The sequence below is a fragment of the Toxotes jaculatrix genome, chromosome 14 (assembly GCF_017976425.1).
Source record: "Toxotes jaculatrix isolate fToxJac2 chromosome 14, fToxJac2.pri, whole genome shotgun sequence".
In the NCBI taxonomy this organism is placed as follows: domain Eukaryota; kingdom Metazoa; phylum Chordata; class Actinopteri; family Toxotidae; genus Toxotes; species Toxotes jaculatrix.
This window is the reverse complement of record NC_054407.1, coordinates 7,679,259-7,700,222: the sequence shown is the minus strand read 5'-3', so window position 1 is coordinate 7,700,222 and position 20,964 is coordinate 7,679,259. Positions and strand designations below refer to the sequence as shown.

Here is a 20,964-nt window from a genome sequence, read left to right as displayed (position 1 = left end):
CGGGCAAAAAAAGTCAAAATTTTTTTCGACCTCCAAAAGTCATAAAAAACGTCATAGTATAGTATGGCGTTTTTTTTGGACAAAAAAAGTCAAAAATTTTTTCAACCTCCAAAAGTCATAAAAAATGTCATAGTATAGTAAGGCCTCAAAATCGGACAAAAAAAGTCAAAATTTTTTTCGACCTCCAAAAGTCATAAAAAACGTCATAGTATAGTAAGGCATCAAAATCGGACAAAAAAAGTCAAAAATTTTTTCGACCTCCAAAAGTCATAAAAAACGTCATAGTATAGTAAGCCGTTTTTTTCGGGCAAAAAAAGTCAAAAAATTTTTCGACCTCCAAAAGTCATAAAAAACGTCATAGTATAGTAAGCCGTTTTTTTCGGGCAAAAAAAGTCAAAATTTATTTCGACCTCAAAATGTCATAAAAAACGTCATAGTATAGTAAGGCATCAAAATCGGACAAAAAAAGTCAAAATTTTTTTCGACCTCCAAAAGTCATAAAAAACGTCATAGTATAGTAAGCCGTTTTTTTCGGGCAAAAAAAGTCAAAATTTTTTTCGACCTCCAAAAGTCATAAAAAACGTTATAGTATAGTAAGCCGTTTTTTTCGGGCAAAAAAAGTCAAAATTTTTTTCGACCTCCAAAAGTCATAAAAAACGTCATAGTATAGTAAGGTGTTTTTTTCGGGCAAAAAAAGTCAAAAAATTTTTCGACCTCCAAAAGTCATAAAAAACGTCATAGTATAGTACGGCATCAAAATCGGGCAAAAAAAGTCAAAATTTTTTTCGACCTCCAAAAGTCATAAAAAACGTCATAGTATAGTAAGCCATTTTTTTCGGGCAAAAAAAGTAAAAAATTTTTCGACCTCCAAAAGTCATAAAAAACGTCATAGTATAGTAAGCCGTTTTTTTCGGGCAAAAAAAGTCAAAATTTATTTCGACCTCAAAATGTCATAAAAAACGTCATAGTATAGTAAGGCATCAAAATCGGACAAAAAAAGTCAAAATTTTTTTTGACCTCCAAAAGTCATAAAAAACGTCATAGTATAGTAAGCCGTTTTTTTTGGGCAAAAAAAGTCAAAATTTTTTTCGACCTCCAAAAGTCATAAAAAACGTCATACTATAGTAAGGCATCAAAATCGGACAAAAAAAGTCAAAATTTTTTTCGACCTCCAAAAGTCATAAAAAACGTCATACTATAGTAAGGCGTTTTTTTCGGGCAAAAAAAGTCAAAAAATTTTTCGACCTCCAAAAGTCATAAAAAACGTTATAGTATAGTACGGCATCAAAATCGGACAAAAAAAGTCAAAATTTTTTTCGACCTCCAAAAGTCATAAAAAACGTCATAGTATAGTAAGCCGTTTTTTTTGGGCAAAAAAAGTCAAAATTTTTTTCGACCTCCAAAAGTCATAAAAAACGTCATAGTATAGTAAGGCATCAAAATCGGACAAAAAAAGTCAAAATTTTTTTCGACCTCCAAAAGTCATAAAAAACGTTATAGTATAGTAAGGCGTTTTTTTCGGGCAAAAAAAGTCAAAATTTTTTTCGACCTCAAAATGTCATAAAAAACGTCATAGTATAGTAAGGCGTTTTTTTCGGGCAAAAAAAGTCAAAAAATTTTTCGACCTCCAAAAGTCATAAAAAACGTCATAGTATAGTACGGCATCAAAATCGGACAAAAAAAGTCAAAATTTTTTTCGACCTCCAAAAGTCATAAAAAACGTCATAGTATAGTAAGGCGTTTTTTTCGGGCAAAAAAAGTCAAAAATTTTTTCGACCTCCAAAAGTCATAAAAAACGTCATAGTATAGTAAGGTGTTTTTTTCGGGCAAAAAAAGTCAAAAATTTTTTCGACCTCAAAATGTCATAAAAAACGTCATAGTATAGTAAGGCGTTTTTTTCGGGCAAAAAAAGTCAAAATTTTTTTCGACCTCCAAAAGTCATAAAAAACGTCATAGTATAGTAAGCCGTTTTTTTCGGGCAAAAAAAGTCAAAACATTTTTCGACCTCCAAAAGTCATAAAAAACGTCATAGTATAGTAAGCCGTTTTTTTCGGGCAAAAAAAGTCAAAATTTATTTCGACCTCAAAATGTCATAAAAAACGTCACCACCGTAAGCCGCCAAAATTGGCCCAAAAAAGTCAAAAATTTTTTTGACCTCAAAATGTCATATTTTAGTAAGACTTCAAAATGTTATAAAAAACGTCATGCGGCCGCAAGGCTTCAAAATATGCCAAAAAATGTCATTGCGAGCCGGGTATGAGAATTAGTATGGTCGATGTCACTTCAATGTCACCACACACACACACACACACACAAAGCCTGGCTGATGTATGATCAGGCATCCAGATGGCAATGACACAAGGAGAGCTTTAGCCTGTGATGATTTGCATACTTCATCACCTGTGACCTTGGCACAAGCATGCACACAGATTAAGTGAGATGCTGGGACCGTCATCCCACCCTCCTGTCCCTCTAATCCTGTCCTCTGCTACTCTACACGGCCCGTTGTTACCCTAGAGTCTTTAGATCACCCTCTAAAATCCCACCTGTTTTGCCTGCAGGGACAAGGCCAACACCACACACACACGCACGCACGCACGCACGCACGCACGCGCGCACGCACGCACGCACACACCCTTCTACACTTCCTAGAAAGACAGCATGAGAGGATGCATGGGGGGGTCTATCTGCCTCTCACTCATAGAAAAGTTTGTCCACAGTGGATTTGTTGAGCATCCGATTCAGCCGAAGTGGAAATCTTTCTGGGAATGGGGAGATGAGAGAGGATTTGTTGAGGATAATATTTCTCCTGACAACTCTGTGTGAAATATTGCGTGTTCAACAGTAAATGGAAGTCATTAAGAGGTTTGACTCTGTGCCAAACCCTGATTGATCCCAACCGAGCCTCCTGGATTGGGAACAGGCTTTCATTCAGTAACACCCTTTTCATTCAGTTTACAGTTTTAGACTTATCACTTTGAAGCTGCACGTGGTCGTCTTTACTCTTGATAAAAAGGTTGACCAGTGAGATTTCAAAAACACAGGATAAGATATGAATAATCTTTGTGCAGGCACTTATAAGATAGAGAGTCTTCTTGACAGTGGATCTGTCTCTGCTTCCTCTGAAACAGTTTTGATGGCTAAGTACAGTCAGTGGACTTCAGTGTTCCAGCCACAATGTTGTGCTTCAGCAGTTGATATTGTGCAGTCAGAATGTGATATCACACACGTTAACTGCATATTGATATTAGTCCACATTTAGCAGGGTAATTTGTTCACCACTCTCCCCAGGGCAATCAATTACACTTACTCATAATTAAATAAACAGACAAATTCATTTATGTAAAACACATAGATCCTCATGTGCACAGCTGAGATCTGGTATGATACTGTGTTATTTTGGGACTGGACAAAATAAAGCTGCCTGAATGTGACATCTCAGTGATAAATGTATTCCATCTTGTTTTCAAATTGTCCTTTTTACCATACAAACCACAGCACATTTTACATAATCTTTTTAAAAACGTTATGAGGTTGTTACGTAGCATTAGTAGAGAAATTAGAGGAAATGAGTTATAGAGACATGGAAACAAATGTTCTCTGCTGGATTTGAACCAGGGCTGTTGCACTTTATGGTCAATGTTTCAAACCATGTCTAAATCATGGGGGCACCCATGGTTTAATAGTTAATCGTAGATGGCAGGAAATGAGGGGTGAGAGAGATAGCAAATGACATGCAAGAAAGATTTCCTATCAGATGCAAGTCATGGATTTTGTAGTTCATGGTCAGCGCCTTAACTCCAAGGACGCCAGGACACCCCATGAAATTAGACAAGGCATAAAACACAAAGGTTGAAATGGCTGCTCACAGACTAAAGATTTAAGTTTCTTGGTGGAAGCGCCTTTCACCAGCATCCTTTCTTAATTACACTTTAGTGTTTACATCAGTGCTGATGTGATTAGATAAGTAATCAGTGAGTAAATTAACAGAAAAATAATCATAATTGATATGAATAATTTAATAACTGATTCAGTATTGAAGTAGTTTTGGGAACAGTTCTTCACTGTTCCCAACTTTTCCACTGTGAGGATATGCTGCTTTTCTCTCTTTCTTTTATCATTAAAAATTAAATATCTTTAGGTTTTGAGCTATTTGTCCAATGTAATTTGGAGATGTCAGCTTACACTCACAGGCCATTTTATAGACTAATTATTAAAGTAATGGGAAAAATAACTGACAAATTATTGATAGTGAAAGTAATTAGGGCTACAATATTAATATCCACTATCGAAAAGTGTTTTTTTAACATGTTTTTTAACACTATAAAATATTAGAAAATATGAGAAATGCCACTTATTTCTCAGATTCCAAGGTAATGTCTTTAGTTGCATTTTTTTTAATCTGTCCAACATAAAATATTCAATTTACAACGACATTAAACAAGGAAAGCAGCAAATCATCACATCTGAGGAGCTGGAAAAACTCTCAGCATATGTTGAGGATTCAGAGAGAGAAAAGAGAATCAGCGGTCAGATTGCAGCACTCAGTGGAGTGTGAAAATTAAAGGTGAATATATAAGCAGAAGTGAAATGCAGAAGGAGCTACTGCACCATTTCTCCACAGTCCACACCCTGACCACAGCTACACCTGCTTCCTCACTGGCCGATAACGTCTTTACTATATCAACATTTTCTCAGCACTGACCTCAGCACAGTAGCAGAGTCATTGGTCAACTTTAACGTCTCTTTTCACATCATAGGGTAGTGAATCATCTGGTAGCATGTCTGGTGTTTTTCACTCTCAGGTGAAGTCATCGCCTAAGTCAACAAGATTTGGATCTGACCAGAAGTTGTGGGTGGGTGTTGCGAACATGACTTATAAAAAGAAATATTTCTTTCATGTTGTTGCTTTTATAGAGTTACTGGCTCAAATTAGTTGTAACAAGAATTCATGTGGAGTCCCAGGGAAACAAGGTCTGTAACATATTTTAAGTTTAACTATAGCACAAGAAACAGAGTTTTGATGTATAAAACTTAATTAGATGTAAAAATGGTGGAATCTGTTGTTAGAATAGTTAGTTTTCCTTTACTCATAAAACATTTGGCAAAACTTAAGATCTTGTATAGAAAGTGGATGCACAAGGTGGATTGGCAGGACTTGGTTTGTGTTGACTGGGAGCTGAGATCTGGGAGAGTAGAGGGTGATAGGTTTAGGGTTAGTCTTGATGTGTCTGCAGCTTAATATGGTTTTAAGATGCCCAGTTGTTGCCCCAATTCATTAGTTCTGGATAATTTATAAATAATGTGTTATGAATCAGCTCCAGAAAAACAATTAATGTTAGTCTAAGTGTATAAGTTACAGGGAGCACCGGGAACTTTCCTCTGTGGTTCTGGAGGAGCTTTGTCAAATATGAGAAAATCTCAGGTTTGGCTTGATGACTACAGATGCACAGCAGGAAGTCTTCTTTACTAACTGTGAAAGTTGAGTTTGAAAGATGTGGCTGTTATTAAAATTGCATAATATATTATAGGCTGTGTAAAATCCACTTTTTTTTTTGAAGCTTCAACCACACTTAGTGAGCATACAATATCTCAGTCTCCGCATCGTTTTTTAACCATTTAGTGCTGCAGCTAATGATCATTTTCACTATCAATTAATTTGCCAGTTATTTATATCTCAATAAATCAATTAATTGTCAATTGATTGGAACCAGACAATGTTTGACATTTCTGCTTAAGATATTTAAACAATTAATCAATTATCAAAACAGTTGCTGACTTCCAAAGATGTAATTTCCACAGAGCCTTGACACACAGAGATAGATACAGTAAACCAGAACCAGTTCTGCTGCACTGTCTAGTTACTACCCTGATTATATTTCCACCCTGCGAGGCCCACATCAGTCGCAGACATCAGGGATTTCATGCAGCTCCTGTTCAAAAGCTTACCTCTTCCCCCAGAGTCTACCCACCAACAGTCGTAAAGAGACAGGAGGGACCCAGGAGCCAGTCCTTTCAGTCTTTAAGGACTCTAAGCGATCTCTTAAAGGGAGGGTTTGAACAGCCTGTAATGTTTGGGCTGGGAACACTGCACTGTTACACCCACAGCCTGTCCGCTTTGCTTCTCCGTGCTCTCCATCATGGGGAAAGAGAAGGCGTTTACATGTTTTAACAGGCTCAGCTTTACCTTCCCCCTGACATGAGATGGCTGATGAAGCTGCCGGGGTCAAAAGTCGCAGCCCCAGCATTTTTGTTATTGAAGGGGTTTTCCAGATTTCTGGAAGAGAATTTCTGAAATGTGGCCTGTAATGGGGGCAGGGAGGTTAGAGGTTAGGTGTGCTGCTTTCTCAGTAATCAGTATCTGTGGGAAAGTTTGATACCATTTTTTGAAGTGATATGTGAACAAATATATAACAAAAAAAGAACACCAAGAATAATTCTAATACTCTTGGTAATAATAAAAGTTATTTGTATGGCAAAATCTAACTTAAAAGACAATTAAAACTAATTATTAATATAATTATTATTTAAAATTATTTTTTTCTAGAAATTTAAATGAAAATTTAAGCTTTGTAACCCAAGAATAGTTCACCATGTTGTTTTTTCATTGTTTCCCAGAAAAAAATATTTGCACTTTCCTAATGACAGCCAACATGTCAGTGGTATAAACTGGAAACACAGAATTCAGGAAGGAAAATGGTTCACCAATAAAAACAAAACTAGGCTGCATTTTTAAGCAATTACATATTTGTAAATAATGATGATTTTTGAAGAATGATTTAAACATTAAATGTCAGTACGTGTTGGGAATATTTCTGTAGTTGAAGCTGAAGTCAATTACAACATGATTAATACATCAATAAATAAAACTGAATTTTTGCTAAAAGAAATTTTGATTGGAGGAACATTTTTTTGGGAGTTGGTTGGAGTGAGTTTATTCTAGTGAATTCTCTGAAGAATAGGTAATTATGGCACAAATGGAGGAAATGCATTTTGTATGATGGAAGCTCACTGAGTCAGGACCATGTCAACATATTTCCTTTCATGTGACAATACCAAATATGATCAAATGATCATTGTTGTGCTATTCAGCCTTGCCCTCTAGTCTTACCAGCCTGCTACGCAGTCTGTAACAGAGCATATTAACCACTGGGGGAGGTGGTGGGCAGCAGTGACCCCACATTACACCAGCTCAGCCCTGCTCCATTTATCATTGCCTCAGTTGGCCAACACGTTCCTCCAGGATCCACAGAAGGGATTTCTTTGCCTTTAGGGACAAAAAAGATCAATAAACTAATATGGAATAATCCGTTTTGCATCTGTGATGCTTCCTGAAGATTTAAGCCACTGATGTGAAAAGGACAATTGAGGAGGAAGAATCCCTTCCTGCACACAACAATGCAAAAATAGGGACTACTGTATAGCTGCACTGGTGGCTCCAGATGTATATCAAGCTAAGTCGTCTGCACTATGTGGGATAACAGGTCTTCATTTTGCAGAATTCCTTTTAATGAGAACGTTGGACTGAGAGTCCAGTGTGATGAGTCCTTGCTTTTCTTATATTGTTTACAAAGGGACAGAAATAGTGGACATGTATCTAAGGCATGGGGAAGGAAAGGCTGCTAGAGAAAGAGAAGAGCCAACAATACTTCCTGCCTGTCCATTCAGTTTCTGAAAATGTACATGGAGACATGAATGGAAGGATAAACTGACAGACTACAGAGAGGCTGGTGTAGGAGGTGTTGGTGAATCTGGCACAGCCACGTTGTGAGGCCTCCAGGTTTGCACTCAGAGATCTGATTGGCTGCTCCACTGGCCAGCCTGACCAATAAGGTTCACTGATTTAGGACTCAGCTGTAAGAAAGGGAGGGGAACAAAGCAACAGCACACTGCAGGGACCAGAAAACAAAGCCATATCCATACAAACAGAGAGAGAAAAAGGGGGTCAGCCTATACCTGGTTCATGTAAAGATCATTTAAGGGAGAAGGAATTTGACTGTAATTGCTGGAAACTTACACAGTAGTTAGAAACAGTGTTATGTCCGGTGGTATATACAGAAATACAGGTCTCTCTGTTGCTGCATATTGTGTCCGGATGCATGCGCAGTGTTTATTTTTTAGACCATTTGTTTGTCAGTATGTATGCAGATCTGCGTGCATGTATGCAGTTATTTTTTTGTGCTGTGTGATATTGCGTGCCGCTCACGTGTGACAGCCGGCCTCCAGAGGAGCAGATTCAACAACAGAGCAGAAGAGAGGCGGAGGAATGAGAGCAAAAAGCGAATGTTGCTCAGCGGGCTGCGAATAACTGGCCTGAGGACATCAACAGGACTGGAATGAACTGGGGGGGGGGGGGGGGGGGGGGGGCATGAGAGAGAGAGGAGAAAAAAGCAAATGTTTAGGGTGGAAGAATAAAGAATGAGTGACATGGACAAAAGAAGGCGTATAAGTCAGTGAGTGTTTTCTACTACTGACTGTCACTTAGATGTGTTAAAGATCTGGCTCTGTGGCATCAGTGCTTGGACTGCAATGGTGCTAGTCACACTACAACTTAGGAAAGACCAGGAGGTAGTGAGACACACACACACACACATTATTCTTTTATTCTGTTTTCCCCTCCATCCAGATGTCCACCCAGCAAGGATCCAGATGGCCTCCCTATAGTGGAGAGGTGCTTTTGACACACACACACACACACACACACACACACACACACACACACACACACATTCACACAAAGCAGCATGGCCATGTTTTTCTCCCTCTCAGAGGGAAGATTAACTCTCCTCATTAGGGCTCCCCCGCCTCTCGCCCTCATCCCTCCCCCTCCCTCCCCTGTCGGCCTGCATCGCCGTCATTGGCTGCTTATATCGGGACCACCGCTGACTGAAACGCTGTGACTACAGGACATAGGAGAGCAGGGAGGAGGTGGGATGGGTTGATGTTGCCACGGTAATAGAGGAGGCGATCACTCACCAAATCATTGAGCCGGGGCTGAAATGGAAAGAAAAAAAAATTCTAGTGGAAGGTTGCGGAAAGCGGGTTAGAGTGTGAGGGACTGAAAAGAGGAGGGGAAAAACCAATAACAACAACAGCGAGGGATTAGGCACCGACTGAGCAATCAGGAAGTCTATTTAGGACAAAGCAGCGTTAAAAATCCTTCCAGACTTTAGTCGTGATTGTCAGAGCTGAGCTGCCTGTCCAATTGGACAGCTGCTCAAGATCTATGTGGGGGGGGGAAGAAGCACACAAAGGAAGGATGAAATAAAAACGTGAAAAATGTAAAGCACTTCCTGGATAATTTCTCTTCTTCGATGGTCTGAAATTTCTCTCCTGGCAATAAGTGAGAGGAGGTAAGCGCTGGCCGAAGTGATGCCTGGGGCACAGAAATAGAAACGGAGAGTGAGTGAGAGAGAGAGAGAGAGAGAGAGAGAGAGAGAGAGATCGCTAGATATGAAGAGCATGCGTCAGCACTAAGGCACGGCGAACAAGAGCAATCAGAGAGAGAGAGAGAGAGAGAGACAGTTACAGCTGAGATGAGTGAGGTGGAGCAGGAGAGAGATTGAGGGTAGAGGTCATTATCGTGGCATTAGATGGGACGACGGAAATAGAGCCTGCCGGATTTGTCACCTCCGAGTGCCACACCTTGACTGCATCATCCCAACGGTCCATCCTGACTGCAGCAGCTCAACTGAGGACCCACAGAAGGGATTTCCTTGCCTTCAGGGGACAATAACGATGAAATAAATTCATTTGGACTGATCCGTTTTGCACCTGTGATGCTTCCTGAAGATTCAAGCCACTGACACGTGAAAAGGACAAACTGTACTTGTTTTTTGAAAAGTGGATTGTCTTCTATTTTTCAGTTGAAGAGGAAGAATCCCTGCCTGCACACAACAATGCAAGAATAGGGACTATGTTCACTCTGCATCAAGAATTATTGTCGGCAGCTGTTTCTGTTTCCATAAAGACAAGCACCTGTGTTTTTATGAACTGGTCAGTCAGTGAGCATTGTCCTGTTATCACTGTGTGAAAATGAAGAACTCATTGTCCGCCCCATTTTCACCGAATGCTGACTAAGCCTAAATGAGGAAGACAATGAAGGTGGGAGAATTTGGAAGAACAGAGCGACAGCATAACATAGCTGAATGATTAGAAATACTGTGCCGAGCTTTTCTGAAATAATGCAACACTGTACTGTGAATGACACGCAGAATACTGTACTTGTCTTCCTAAAGACAGCGTGGAGCTCACGGCAGGCTGACTGACCGACTGACTGACTAAGCTTGTGGGTTGCTCGCTGACTGGAGCTGTGGCTGTCTGAGGACTTTGAGGACACGTAGCCCCGGGCAGATACCGCCAGGTTGGTGGAGCCCCATGATGGGGGAGACGGCAGAATACCAGAGGCTGCAGGAGACATCGGAGCCTGACTACCAACACCTGCCCAGTGATGACGAAGAGGTAGACCTCTACAGTTCCCTTGATTATACAGTTGTAGGGATCCACTGCTTTAGACAAACATGGATGACAGATGAACAGTGAGCAGAAATTTCAGGGAAAAGGTCAGTGTTAAAGGTCAGCGTGTTTATAAAATGGTTTAGCATGTGACCACGGGGCATGCACAGTGATACTCTATTATTTTCAGTAATTTTCTGCTCTGAGAAATTACATTAAAATCATGCTGCGTGAAGTAATGCCTGTTTCAGGATGCTGTCACTGTGCATGGTGGCTCACTGTCACACTGCCATGGCATACTGGGACGCTTGAAAAGAACAGAGCCAGCATGTTACTACTAACACCTGTGCTACGAGTTCTGCAGGTCACACGTCTGCAGTGAAAAAAAAAAAAACCTGGATTGTGTAATATAACTCCATATCACAGATCTGAGTGCTCATTCATCTGTCACACAGAACCAGCTCTTTTACACTCATATGTCACCAGCACCCTCCTCAACCACCACAAACACAGCATTTCTCACCCACACACAAGACCAGCCCTGTGTGTGTGCCGAGTTATTGAATACAGAACCATGAGCTCATTGATGAAGTGCTGCCGAAGGAGCACGGTGACAGGCAAAGTTCGACATTTTATACCCTCCCACCTCTTCCGCAAACTCCCACATCCTTTCGCAACGCCTGAGATGCACTGACAAGCGCAGCCTCTCTTTACGCTCGGATGAGGCCAGCAATACGACTGCCACTATGCTGTTTTTGCCTTTTTAAAATCTGGTAGCATGCTGTGGGGAGGAAATGTGGCAAAGAGACAGGATGACATACCAAAAAAAAACCTAGCCGTGTGCGGCTAGACTGAAGCCACACACGTCAGTACACACCTTACACCGTTTGTCAGTCCTGAAGCCTGTCTTTTGCTCTCTGGGCTTACTTTATTGATATGGTCCGTATTGGACGTATGTGTACCGAAAAACTGGCAAAATAGTGGCCAGGTCACTATTTTGTCCGATATTAACTTATTGCAGATAAATTAGTATGTGTGTGTATTCCTGCCAAAAGTATCAAGAAACTTCAGTTGCAAAGTTTCTGTACTTGCAGAAATGCCAAATTAGGTTTGAAGTAATTTAAAAATAGTGTCATCATTACATAGCTTGTTTACTAAGGAGCAATCACAAGTTGATTTTACACTATAGCATGTTCCGCTCAGTAAATATCCTGGTCACTGCATATGGAAACGTTTCTTTGATTGCGTTTGCATGGGATTACTGTATGTGCTGAAATGAAAATGATCAGTGTAGCACTGAATATTTTCCTATTCTGTGAACAGAGTGTTTCTAATTTAACTTTGAATTTCCTCAGTTTTATGATGTGATTTATTGTTTTATTTAGGGAAAGTTCCTGTGTGGTTGTTTGTGCTTAGAGAACATCTAACATTTGAGATGTTAGACATCTTTTGTCGATTGAAAAAGGTCAGTAAGTGAGTAAGGGTAAGTGAGTATTTGTATAGAAAATATGATGGCCTGGATGAATGTGTTGATCTGTGCAACAGTTTTAATGTTATGAATAGTGGACTCTGTGTGTTTAGGGTCTGTGTGCTAGTTCAGCAGAGTTAAAGCCGGTGGACGCTGCAGCTGTCCTGGTTGCTGGCCTCCTGAATCAGATCAGTCTCTTTCTACAGCTGCAGCTTTGTGCTGAATACAGCGGTTTTCTAGTCTTGACACACACACAACCCTAATACACTGCGTACAGCCATCTCATCGCCATCAGAAACACAGAGAGGTAAGAGATGTAAGGGGAGCTGGACCAGGGCAATAGACAAACTGCCTTGAAATACACACAGAAATTGTTTTATTCTTAAAGCTGATATGTTTCTGCTTTTCTTTTCCCCTATGGAGCATGAGGGGATTAGTGAGCTAGCTGTACTACTGTAGGTCAACCGCTACCCCTCTCTGAAAACGCTGCATTGGTTTAGTCCAGGAGTACTGCCGAGCAGCTGCTATATATTTTTTTTTTTTCAAACAGTAGGGAATGGGAATAATAAATAGGAACAATAAAAATTCACCATGTATCTTATTGTAGCACATGCTGTCCTAGATTTTTGGTTCACACACTGCTGACTGACCGCAGGAGGTCAATCGCGACATTTGACCGACATTTTTCACTAACACCCTCCTTTCCCCTCTTTAACCAGCTTTAGTAGATCAGAGAAGGGATGGCTTAGGATGGGTGTATTTCCAGGGTGGAGGCAGCGTTGGCAAGTGTTGGTGGGGGTTGTTTTGGTTGTCTGGCATTATGCATACTAAGCCAAGCTACCACAACAACCTTTGTTGACAAAAAGCAACACACATGTTCTGTGTCGGCCTGTTTGTATCCAGAGCTGCTTTCATTCCCACAGTCAGTTCTTCACCACATAACGCCTATCCTCGCCGTACCCTGTGAATGATGAGGTGCTGTCGATGGTGAAGGGATTTAAGGAGAAAATAAAAGCCAGGCTTTGGCAGACAGTTACTATCTGTGAGATCACAAATGACGCATCTCTGTCTGTCTGTGCATGCAGGCCTCCGTCAGAGGCATCGTGTGTGCGTGTGTGTGTGGATGTTTTGCTTGCAGAGTTGTAACAGGGATTAACCGTGTTTGTTCTACTGCTTCTTCACTCTGCTCTGTCAGCTTCTGGCATCCAACAGCAAACCACAGATTGATGTTTTGCCACCAAAAGGTTGCGACTTATTTTAGAAATGCACTGGCAGCGTGTCCATCCGTATCCACTAAGCTATCTTAATTCCCAACACACTACGTCAGTGTGAATCCAGCCGATGTGAGTGCATGCCTCTGCATGCCTGTGTCTGTGTACAGTGAGCATCGTGTTACAGAATCAAGCTTAATGTGTGTGTGTGTGTGTGTGTGTGTGTGTTTGTGTGTATGTGTGTTGCAGTACTCAGACATCATGCAGACCTCACACAGAGCTTTGTTCTTCATAATCTCATTAGCCAGCAAGCCACTAATTTGATGTCAATTCATGATAATACAGTCAACACGGTCAGGCATTTAACTTGGGCTTTACAGTATTAGCATCCTTTCATTTTCCAGTTGTACAGCTAGTGAGTCATACTACTTTGTGTGTCTGTGTGAGTGCACGCGAGGGAGATGGAGGCCAGATAGGAGTAACTTGACAGGCCGCCAGTAGCTGCCTCACAGTGAGTGTGAGGGTCCAAGCAAATCAGACAAGAGCGACACGGTGCAGTGTGAGGGTTTTATTTACCCAAATCTCAGTGTCTATGAGAAACAAACCACTTTCAATTGAATATGAACATATTTAACAATCAGCAGGGTAAAGTAATGTAACTGAGCAAGAGGCATGAGCAATAACAGCGTTTACACATACAACAGAGTCTTGTCCTGGTTTTGATCTCATTTGGGATATGGTGTTTACATAGAACATGAGAAACATGTATTTTTTCATGTCTCTGATCACAATCATAATGGCATCTAGGTTTCTGGTCATGTGTGCAGATGTGTCTTTATTCCTGTCATCTCTCAGCCACTCGTTTCTGAGCAGACTACTGAGTCACCCAACAGCTGAAAATGAACAAAGTTTGGTCTCTGGCCGTTTGAACTTTTCTATCTGATGTCAGTGGAAAAGACGAGTGATAATACAGTTTATGATCTGTACTAACAAAGTCAAACATTATTTTTTCTTGCAACCTAACTAATACATAAGTTACTGAAGCACCTTTGAGCTCAGCAGAGAACAACTAGAAACCTGGATCAGGTGTTTCCATGTCACAGGATCCTGGTTGCTATCAGTACTGTGCGTTTGATAAAGAGAAAAAAGGGACATCAGTTGTGCCTGTCAGGCCAAATAATAAACATTATATTATGGTAAAGGGAAGGAATAACATTAACATCAACTGGAGATAGTTCCCTATAGTATATGTGTGAGTCAATGCCTGGGCTCTTTACTGGAGAAATGCCACGTCAGGACACAGGAAACAGACAGAGGGAAACTAAGGCAGTTAAGGAGATGTCAGCTTAGAGCTAATGCAAAGCTTTGCGCAAGAAACGGTTTGTCCCAGTTTATCTTGTACATGACAACTGTGAACATCAATTAATGTCAAAACTGAGATGAAATAAAATGATTAGAGGAAGCAAACCTCAGCCTACACACCTAAGAGACATGTGGCTGGGCCTTCACAGTGAGTGAGTGAGTCTCATTGCAGACTTTGAAAAATATAGTGTTTGGGCTCTGAAGTCATCTCTAATAATATCTATTGCCTAACACCTAAATATATTACCAGGATCAATATGAATCAAAGCTGATAGATGAAAACACTGTACATCTGACTGTGCGTTAGATCGCTCACCAGTCCCCATAGTAAGATTTGGTGCCACCTAATGGTCGCTCAGCTGAGCTGCAGGTTGACTTACTGACCATTAATCCTATTGGTCTAATCTCCTTAGTCAGGAGGTAGCTGACAGGGCTGTGACACATTCCTTCCACTGATTTTTAAAACTACCAAGCATCAATGTAAATCACACACCCAATGCTCTGCTGCACAGTAACCGATGCACTGTCACACATTCACCTTTCTCTGTCACTAAACATACAGTAGCTTCTACAGTCGCCACCATGTTTCCTGAACGTGATCTGTCTGTCCACAGGGATTTTGAACTGTTGCCTTGTCCAGCTTCGTTAGCTAAGAATCTGCTCTTTCTCTTGTGTTCAGATTTTGAATTCCATGATGAATTAGTTAAAGAATCAATCACAGGCTCATGTGAGTTACATAACTGCTCCTATACTTAAGCAAACACAGTTTTCCTGTTGTTTGTAGCAATAAAGGTGAGTTTACTTGACCCATTCCCTGTCGAAGCACATTAGCCAACTTATAGTTATAAAAGAGTTCCCAGCTGAGATCACGTGGACTTCAGGGAATTTTTATGCCATTAATGGCATAACTCACTTCAGGGAGTTGTGTTTCCAGACTCTGTGTGTGTGTGTGTGTGTGTGTGTGTGTGTGTGTGTGTGTGTGTGTGTACATATTGTGGTTTCAGAGGGGGAAAGAGTAGAGGAATGGGTCTCTGCTTCCCCTCCCCTCCTGTCCTGTCACATCCTATGTGCTTGATGATTTGGAGCCAGATTCATGACGTCACCTGAGAGAGAATGAGACAACTGATGAAATCTGAACGAGTCCAGAAGGAATTCACACTTAAACTCTTTAAATAACGGAGAGTGGAGCAGACAGCCCTCTGAGCTAGTTCTCATAAAGCATTCGTGAAAGAAAAATAAAAGGCTCTGTAGAGACCTTTCACTGCAACGTAAAAAACTTTGTTTATAAAGTGCGCAGGATTTTTTTTTTTTTTTGGCTCTTTTAGTTTAATGGTCAAACACAGCTGTCAGTTATACTTTCTGCTGTGCAAGAACTGTGTAATGATAAATACCGTGCATAGAAACAGAAGGAGGTGCTGCTCTGCTCTGATAACCAGACTCCAACTCAAGGTGCTCAATAGTATACTAACACAGGTAGGCAATCACACAGAGGGAAAATACCCAAACTACCCATACACACTAGCAAATGTAGGCAGTGTCCTTAGATCAGTGTATGAACTGCTTATGATCTTCTGACTGACACAATGGCCTGAAAAATACATCTCTAAAATCTTAATGCACATCTTAGCTGTTTCTTTTTTTTAAATAATAGCTCCTGGGTCAGCTCACTAAAAAGACCCTGCTCATCTTGTTGTGAATGGAGGCACACAAACACAAACTAACACACCAACCACAAACTCATAAACAAAACCACAGTACACAGCACAACATGCTCTTCAGAAATGTCTGCTGTCCTGTCTTTAATCAAAGTCAGATGCTTTATGACAACTCCCATTTCGTTGTTGTTTACTCTTTCCTTTCCCTCCATGACTCCACTGTCTGCTCACCTCCCTTCCTTTCTCTAGAAAGTGTCCTAATTAATAGCAGAGGACAGTGGCAGTGAATGAGAGAGAGAGAAAGAGAGAGAGAGAGAGAGAGAGAGAGAGAGATACCCCAAAGAGAAAAGCAAAAGCAGAGTCAAATGCTGAATAGATCGATTAACTATAAAAGAACAAAGAAAAGCAATGAGCAGACGGAGCTGAAATCTGTGAAATTAAAAAAACCAAAAGCCTAACAGTGTCTGATGAGAGACAGAATGAGAGGGGGCTCGCTTCTTCTAAGGGTCTGAAAAGCAGCTGGTAAGGGTTTGTTTAGTCAGCAGAGTGGGAGAGAGATAACATTTTTGGAGGATTAGAGGCAGGAAATAAAAGGCAGCACCAAATAAAGAAGAAAATGCAACGGGCCAGCCAGGCCCAGGGGAGGGAGGAGAGCAGGGATTAATGAAGGAGTGAAAGATAGGGCGGAGAAGGGTGAGGGCAGGAGGTTTACGCTGCAGTGGTTAAAGACAGAATAGACGTCAGAGAGAAGGGAGGGGAGTGAGGGAATTAAGTGCTATTAGGTGGCCTGGGCAGGTCTTGTTAAAACAACCGCTTTTCACTTTTAGCTCTAAATTAAGGTTTCAGTCAGCAGTCACCAGGCGTCTCTGTTTGTACTCTTGTAAGCTGATGTAGTGTTGTGTGTGTGTGTGATTGTATAAACAGTAGATAAGTGGATTTAGTCTACTGTTCCTGTGCCATGGTGGTTTGCAAGCAAAGCTGCTGCAGCTTTCCAAGCACAGTGCTGAAAACTCCATACAGACACTTTAAAGGTCTAGACTGCAGTTGATTATAGAACAATAAATAATGATTATTTTTATTATCAATTAATCTGTCAATTATTTACGACAACTAAGGAAACAACTCCAAAACAAAGAGATCATAAAAACAATGACAGTGTCACCAGCAAAAGAGCAGTCAATAAAAATCAAGTAAAATCAGGAAAAGCTCTCAGATAAAAGTGTGTTTTAAGAATAGATTTAAAAGCAGCCACTGATTCTGCTGAGCTGATTTCCTCAACTTGTTTCAAAGCTTCATGGCTCTGACTGCAAATGTTCTGTAACCTCCAGTTTTCAGCTGCTACTCAGTAAAAGATAAAACACCTCTGCCAGAGGATCTCCGGCTGTGTACTGGCTCATATGCAACTAAGACAAGAGATACATAGCATAGAGAGAGTGCCTTAAAGTCAACACAAGAAGATCTTGAAATCACATCTAAAACACAGTCACTTCTTTTAGATGTTGTTAAAAGCCTGGTGGCTGAGTTCGGTACAGTCTGGAGCGGTAATATCTTCATTTTATATATAATCCCTTAGAAATTTCACAGCCAGTTTGTTACTTGGAAATCTGGGGATAAAGAGTCTTTATACTCAGATTGCTGTCTCACTCAAACCCAGTGGTTTCAGTGACAGTGACAGTCACAAGTCCAAAAAGTCAAATTTCTTCACCATGGTGAATTTTAAGATAAGCAAGCTGAGAGACGAGGAAAGAGGGAGTAGTGGAGAAGGGGAAAGAGTGGTTGTGAGTGTGCGTGTGTGCGTCTATGTGTATGTATGTGCATGTGTATATGTGTGTGTTTGAGGGGGTTGCATCACAGGAAACAAGCTCTCCATCCTGCAGTTGAATGTAACCCCTTGGCCCTGGATCAAATGCTCCTCTGGGCTGAATACCATGAAGCCTCTGTCCTCTGCACCACTCACTGCTCTGCACTGCACGGACCGTCTGACTGCCTGCGGGGGGGGGGTAGCAGAAAGATAGGGTGAGGAGCAGAGCAGGGAACAGTGCAGCAGGAGGAGGTAGGAAAGGGGGTACATGAGAAAACTGGAGGAAACACTGACCGAGGTTCAAGTCAGAGGAAGAAGAGAACAAATATGCCACACACTCAAACACACACAAGCTGGCTGTAAACAAACTAGACATCTCGTTGTACCCTAAACTGTGAAACCAGAGACACTCACTCACACCAACTCTCACATCCCCGCTGCCCACCCAGCTGGCGAGCGACTGAATTGGGGAGAAGTCGCTCCTATTTTTAGCCCCACGCTCGATGGAAGGATGGAAAAGCAAACAGACAGTAGCTGCACGCGCAAAGACAGAGAGACACAGATAGAGAGAGAGAGAGAGAGAGAGAGAGAGAGAGAGAGAGAGAGAGAGAGTCTGTGTGAGGGAGTGAAAGGAAGGGAGGAAGAAGGAGGAGGAGTGACTTATTTGTGAAGTTCTGCAACTTTGGATCACTGGCTCATTGCTGTGTGAGGAGGACACATGTCTGGACTGGGCAGAGGGCAGAGCTGGGAGGCTTTCTCTGCCACAAACAGCAGCTCGTAATCACTCTACAGCCTGTTCTCACATATTATTAATACTGTCTGAGTTCTCCTTTGCACCCTGAAGTGCCACATGAATGCCTCTTTGCCTTCTTGAGGGAGCTGAAGGTAAAGAAGGGGCTTACAGAAGGATTTCCCCGCCATGGAATGTTGTAGATTTGAGTACTGGATCGTAGGAAGATTTTCTTCCCCCTCTTGGGTTCGGAGCCGTGGGTCTGGATCCAAGGAGCGTGTGCGCTTCTTAGAATTCCATCAGAGACTGGGAACGTCAGACTGGGAGGACCGTGGCTCTGGTACTGGTTTAAAAGACAAGCAGCCACCTCTGGCCATTTAAAACGTGCACACACACACACTTTTTTTCTTTTTTTTTTGCACCTAACACTCATCCAGACGAAGGAATTCAGGATGCGACGCTTTGACAAGCTGAAAAAGTCATTCCCCTTCCTGGCACACTTTCACGTATATCGAGTAAGTCTGGTGTCTGTCTGATGTCTATACTCTGCCTGTCTACTCAGGGATTTTATTCTTCAGTAATATGGCATGGAGAGCTGTAACTATAGTCAGGATCATGTGGTTTACTCGAGTGTTAGAATACAGCATTTGTATCATGAGCATGGTATGGTGGAGGTCAGCTTTGTGTGTGTGTGTGTGTGTGTGTGTGTGTGTGTGTGTGTGTGTGTGTGTGTGTGTGTGTGTGTGTGTGTGTGTGTGTGTGTGTGTGGACTCACCAGCTGGACTGAGGCCGTCCTCTGGGAGGGTTGTTGTTATTGTAGCAGGATGTTAGAGCAGAACAGATCTGATACAGGACATGGCTTTGGCCAGGAGTGTGTGTGTGCGTGTGTGTGTGTGTGCGTGCGTGTTTGTATGTGCATTTCTCCACCACCATGAGGAATGAGTTCAGACCAGAGGCATTTCTCAGTAGGGACATCATGTTGTTTCTCTGCATATAAATTCCGACATCCCTCCTTCCCCTCTCTGTGTCAGACTCGCTGTGTTTCTGTCTTTGGTTTTTCTTTGCTTTCCATATTTTCTACCCCTTGTCATAATTTCTAGACATAACACCATCTAGAGTCCTACTACAGGACCTCTGGCTCTGGCTGGATTCCTCAGAGTCCTTCCACAAGTCACACCTAATGGTTTGAATATAGCATTTTTCCTCACACCTCCTCAGTGTGCATCTTCCTCTTCATCCCAATACAGAAAAAATCAAGATACAAACTAAGACGCTTTGCATATAACTCTATTAGAAAGGAAGGAAGGACACCTCTCTGATTTTCTCCTCTAAATGTGTGATTTGATAGTGTCAGAGATTAGTGATTAGATTAGTCACAGCCCATCTTAAGCACCTCTATTAATGGATGTATGACACCTTTTTTCCATGCAGCACCCATCTCAAAGCAAACTGTAAAACATAAAAGATATATGCGCCTGTTTAATGAGTTTGTAAATTAGGTAGCAAGCTGACTGAGAAAGCATATAAGGGCTTTAGCACCTTGATTTTGAACCCACATGCCTCAGATATGACACTGTCATGGAAAGAGGCCCAGGAGGAAGCTGACTTGCGTCTTTGGCACCGTCCAGTGAAATAACACTTGCATGTTGACTGCCAGGGGAGATCAGACTCGGAACTGCGTTGTGGAGGATAAGGGGAGTAATAGCTTGTGGTTGACGCCACTTAAGGGAGAGAGGAATATTTTGTACTTCATACAAAAATATGGACAAGTTGGTTTGTTGGTTTCAGGGAAAACTTGGGCTTTAAACTCCACAAGTGTGAACTGCAGATCAAATAAACATGCCACATGGTGAGGGAGCCTCTGGTGCAGCTTAGCACGTAGTGGACCAGCCAAACAGACTGCTGTATCGTCTTTCTCAGGGTAAGGGTCGGGCATGATGCAGCAAAATGCAAAATATGGAGATGGATTCAAATGACTGCAGCTGTAGTTAATCCTAAAGCCACAGGCACTACCAGCACTCATTTTACCCTGCATCCCTCAACAATAACTCCAGGCTCTTACAGGTTATTATATTATATTATATTATATTATATTATATTATATTATATTATATTATATTATATTATATTATATTATATTGCCTTAGGCTGTTTACTCGCTATGTAGTAGTACCTGTTATTTCTGCTTCCAACAAGCAAGAGGATTTCTGTACAGGCTAACATCAAAGAACGTTCTCACAGTGTGAGTTTTTAACAGAAACAAATGGACGACGCGGAGAGCC

The 20,964-nt window shown here is 41.4% G+C and overlaps 1 protein-coding gene across 4 annotated transcripts in view; it reads left to right on the top strand.

The window, feature by feature from the left end:
• Positions 1-10,377: 10,377 nt before the first annotated feature.
• tnk2b (tyrosine kinase, non-receptor, 2b) overlaps positions 10,378-20,964 on the top strand; it is a 31,796-nt gene continuing 21,209 nt past the window's right edge. For 3 of the 4 annotated variants that reach the window (XM_041054473.1, XM_041054471.1, XM_041054474.1), the window contains exon 1: positions 18,668-19,197. In XM_041054473.1, coding sequence (XP_040910407.1) covers positions 19,135-19,197 — 63 coding nt within the window. In that variant the 5' untranslated portion in view covers positions 18,668-19,134. Of the gene's footprint in view, positions 10,462-18,667; positions 19,198-20,964 lie in introns of those variants that run through there. The other variant, XM_041054470.1, reaches the window with a different exon arrangement.